Genomic DNA, 4,155 nt, shown 5'->3' on the forward strand with positions numbered 1-4,155 from the left:
TCCGCCACAGCAGATGACAAGATCTTCAAAAAGGTAAATAGTTGGAATAGAACTCTTGTGACTGTGGGACAGTTTTGGCCCTTCATATTTTTACTGTCGGGCAAGTTACATTATGGCTGCATCATTTTGCTGTGTGTGTGTGCCTGTGTGTGTTGACAGTTGGCGAGGACCTACTCGTACGCCCACAGTTGGATGCACAAAGGCTGGAACTGCGGGGACTTCTTTGATGAGGGGATCACCAACGGAGCCAGCTGGTACTCCCTGTCCAAAGGTGAGGCTCAGTCAGCTCTGGGGCTACAGGCCAACAGCAACACCAGCAACTTAAAGGGGAATCACTACAACACCAACAACTTAAAGGGGAACTCCACAACAACACCTAAAACTTAAAAGGGAACTCCACCAAAAACACACGTTGTTCACTTTATGTTTAGTTTGGAAAGCAGGAGATGCGGGGATGATTTTTGAGGTTGAATAAGGCTTGCCACATCATTTCGATTGGGACTCACAAGGTCGGATTGCAACTTGGCATGTCAGTTCTATCCATTCAAGGCTTTACATAGCATTTTATTTAGTTTACAAGGCTATAAAGGGTATATAGGTTTCTTTACAACTGCTAGGGAAGCCTTGAATGTATTCCAATTTGCAAATTCCAAAGATTATGGGTTGCTTTCATGCTAACTAAAAAAGACAGTGCCAGGGCAATGTACAAGGAGCAAAATATACATTTGTTCAGTTTGCTGGCTAGTTAGTTACTTTTTGAAGAGGATTTGTTTAGTTTTGTTGAAATTTGAGTTATTATAGCACAGATCAGGCGTCCCAATGCAGGATTGGAATCAGACAGTGTGAAAAACGCCCACGGTCTCGTTCAGCAGGAACGTGTCATATTTGTTTTAACAAATCCATTCAATCCAAAAGTGATCTTGAGACAAATGTTGTCAGGAAGTGAACCTCTTGGTTCCCACGTTTCTTTTCTCACAAATAAATAAATGTACACATATAGTCTCTCTAAGTGAAATGGGGGAGGGGCGGGGGGGGGGGGTATCCTTCCAGCAACGTTACCAGCTTCAGGGATTTGATGACAGAGGTGGTTTGAACTGGAGGCAGGGATTTTAATCGGAATTATGTTAGGGAATTCAATGCACACTGCTCACCAGTGAAATGACAGCATCGAAAACACCTTCTGCTAACTCCATGTTCTCATTCCGTGCTTTGCATGCAGGTCGGGTTGCTTCCAGAATTTCAGTGGAGAGATGAGACAAGTTCAGAGATAAGAATGCATATAACTGTGTGGATTCATTTAGACGGTGTATATTCACAGTGTTGTTTCTCTCCACAGGCATGCAGGACTTCAACTACCTCTACACCAACTGCTTTGAGATCACACTGGAGCTGAGCTGTGACAAATTCCCTCCCGCCTCAGCTCTGTCCAGAGAGTGGCTGGGCAACAGGGAGGCCCTGGTCTCCTACTTGGAACAGGTACCCCCTACACACACACACACACACACACACACACACACACACACACACACACACACACACACACACACACACACACACACAGACACACACACACACACACACACACACACACACACACACACACACACACACACACACTCTGTCAGCTACTGTTCCTACTAAAAGTGCAGCAGGTTCAAATGAGTGGTTTATTCCACATAAGGGTCAGTACAGTATCTTCAGTAATTCAAACCAACAACTTCCGTTTGATGTGAAAGTTCTACCTATTGTGCTCTTGTTGGAGAAGTTAGGAAACAACCTCAGATTTTTGTACATAACCGGATTCTGTGACAAGCTCCTCACCTGTCCTTCTCTCCTTCTCCCCAGGTGCACCATGGGATCAAAGGCATGGTGTACGATGACAACAACAACCCCATTGGCACCGCTGAGATTTCAGTGTCTGGCATTGACCACGACGTGACCACCGGTGAGAGGGGGGTGGGGGTTGAAACAGAGATGGATCTGTGATTACATGTGACTAGTAACCTTTCCTGAGACCTGAAGGCTTGCATTAGATCCTCAAACTAATGCTCAAATGTCATGGTGGAGTCTGTCACACTTGTGTGCACACACTTTAGAAAGGGTTTCTTTTGTACTTATGGCACATCCTAATGTAGGAACTCCCTCTAGAGGTGATTTGGCAGTTGTGCAATTGGTGAAAATAAATCCAGAAGGACTGCCCTGAAGCCTCAGTTTAAAGGTTATAGAACCAGGTCAAAGCTGATCTATCCCTAAAAAAAAAAGAAGTAGAACAAAAAAAGGAAAACAAAGGTTAACACACTGAAATAAAGTGTGTAAATGAATATACTTTTTCTTTTTAAAGGGATAGTTCACCCAAATTACAAAATCACATATTTGGTTTGTTACCTTGAAATGAATCTATGGACAAGGACCCTCAATCCACACTGTGATTTTGTAATCCCCCAATTGATTTCTATGCAATTCAGAGACCCTATAAAAACAAAGATATTAATTCCAAAATTACATTAACTATTATCCTTGCATTAAGATGGACTCAATTCAACTTTTTGAGTGATTCCTTGATGACATTTTTGCATTTTAGCTCATTTTAAGAGTGTCATAGCAAAGAGTCTGAATACTTATGTACACGAGGTATTTCGGTATTTCAATTTTAATAAATGTACTTAAATTTCTAAAAGCATGTTTTTGCTTTGTCATTCTGGGGTATAGTGTGTGGATTGATGGCAAATTATTTTAATTTAATCCATTTTAAATTGAGTCTATAACACAACAAAATGTGGAAAAAGTGAAGGGGTCTGAATACTTTCCGAAGGCACTGTATGTTGACCCTGTGTACCTTGTATGCGTTTGTAAAGGTGTGGATGGGGACTACTTCAGATTGCTGATGCCAGGAACCTACACTGTGACAGCAACCGCAGCAGGATACCTGCCCTCAACCAGCACAGTGACAGTGGGACCCGCTGAGGCCATACAGGTGAGACACAGAGTGTATGTGCGTGTGCGTGTGCGTGTGCGTGTGCGTGTGTGTGTGTGTGTGTGTGTGTGTGTATCCATGTGTAGGAGAACAGTTTGAATGGTAAATGCTAGTCTGGGTGCCTATGAGTTTATTTGGCCTTCACTCACACTTGTCTTATTTGTCATCCATTGTTTCTCACTCTCTACAGCTGCACTTTTACCTGAAAGTGGCACCAAAAGAAACTAACCTGAACATTAAGAACCACCACGTCAAGAAACACCTCCCCTCTACCAAGGTCCCCGTAAACCTGGGCCCAAGATGAGACACAGACTCTAATCTACACACGCACGCACACACACACACACACACACACACACACACACACACACACACAAACACACACTGGGGGGGGGGGGGGGGGGGGCGGGCGGGCGACAACATGTGTAATAAACCTCACCTTTTATATGCCAGAGGCCATGTTTATTCAAACCTTGGTTGTTTGTATAGATATAAAAGTGTGCTTTTCTTAAAGAAATACCTATTTTGCAAGTTTTATGTATTTATAGCCTTGATTTGTATGTGCACTGTAATGTAATTTTCAGGGTCAGTTTCAAGATTCGTTTTGAGTCCCTAAAGGCTGACATGAATTGACAGTAATTTGATAAAAAAAATGAAATAACTACAATGAAGACAAATGTTTGACTCATTGCACTGTTTATAAACTGTATACATTTTATGATACAGTTATATTACATCTCAGATGATAATGCATAAGACATCAATTTGATATTCAATCAGTAAAAATGTAATATTGTTGATGTCGTAATTAAATGATGTTAAAGTAATAATGCAATGAAATTATATGAAATGATGCTATATGATGACAAAATAAAGTCCATCAAATGCCACAACTTTAAGTCTTGATGATTGTACCCATTATATAGATGATTTATGGATTATTTTAAATAGTTTTTTCACTCTGGCCACACGTATGTTGTCAGTTTGTCATGTTTGATGATGTTCACGGGACTGGTTAGATTTACTAGCAGGTGTTGTCTCCCCATCACAAGACCAAAGCCTATGCATTGTAACATATAACCTCGGCCCCCAGGCTATTGCGCACAGCGCGTATAAACCTGGAATAACATTGACTCAAACCTGGTCTTCATGGGATTGAATTTAGTGAATCATGTGTTTGT

General features: G+C 41.6%; 1 protein-coding gene across 2 annotated transcripts in view; it reads left to right on the forward strand.

Annotated features, from left to right (window-relative positions):
* cpn1 (carboxypeptidase N, polypeptide 1) overlaps nt 1–3,937 on the forward strand; it is a 10,304-nt gene extending 6,367 nt beyond the window's left edge. For both annotated transcript variants that reach the window (XM_083687308.1, XM_083687309.1), the window contains exons 4-9: nt 1–33; nt 160–271; nt 1,337–1,476; nt 1,846–1,945; nt 2,856–2,974; nt 3,165–3,937. The exon at nt 1–33 is cut by the window's left edge and continues 144 nt beyond it. In XM_083687308.1, coding sequence (XP_083543434.1) covers nt 1–33; nt 160–271; nt 1,337–1,476; nt 1,846–1,945; nt 2,856–2,974; nt 3,165–3,278 — 618 coding nt within the window. In that variant the 3' untranslated portion in view covers nt 3,279–3,937. The remainder of the gene's footprint in view (nt 34–159; nt 272–1,336; nt 1,477–1,845; nt 1,946–2,855; nt 2,975–3,164) is intronic.
* The last annotated feature ends 218 nt before the right edge of the window (nt 3,938–4,155 follow it).

This window comes from Argentina silus, assembly GCF_951799395.1.
Source record: "Argentina silus genome assembly, chromosome: 16".
Classification (NCBI taxonomy): Eukaryota; Metazoa; Chordata; class Actinopteri; order Argentiniformes; family Argentinidae; genus Argentina; species Argentina silus.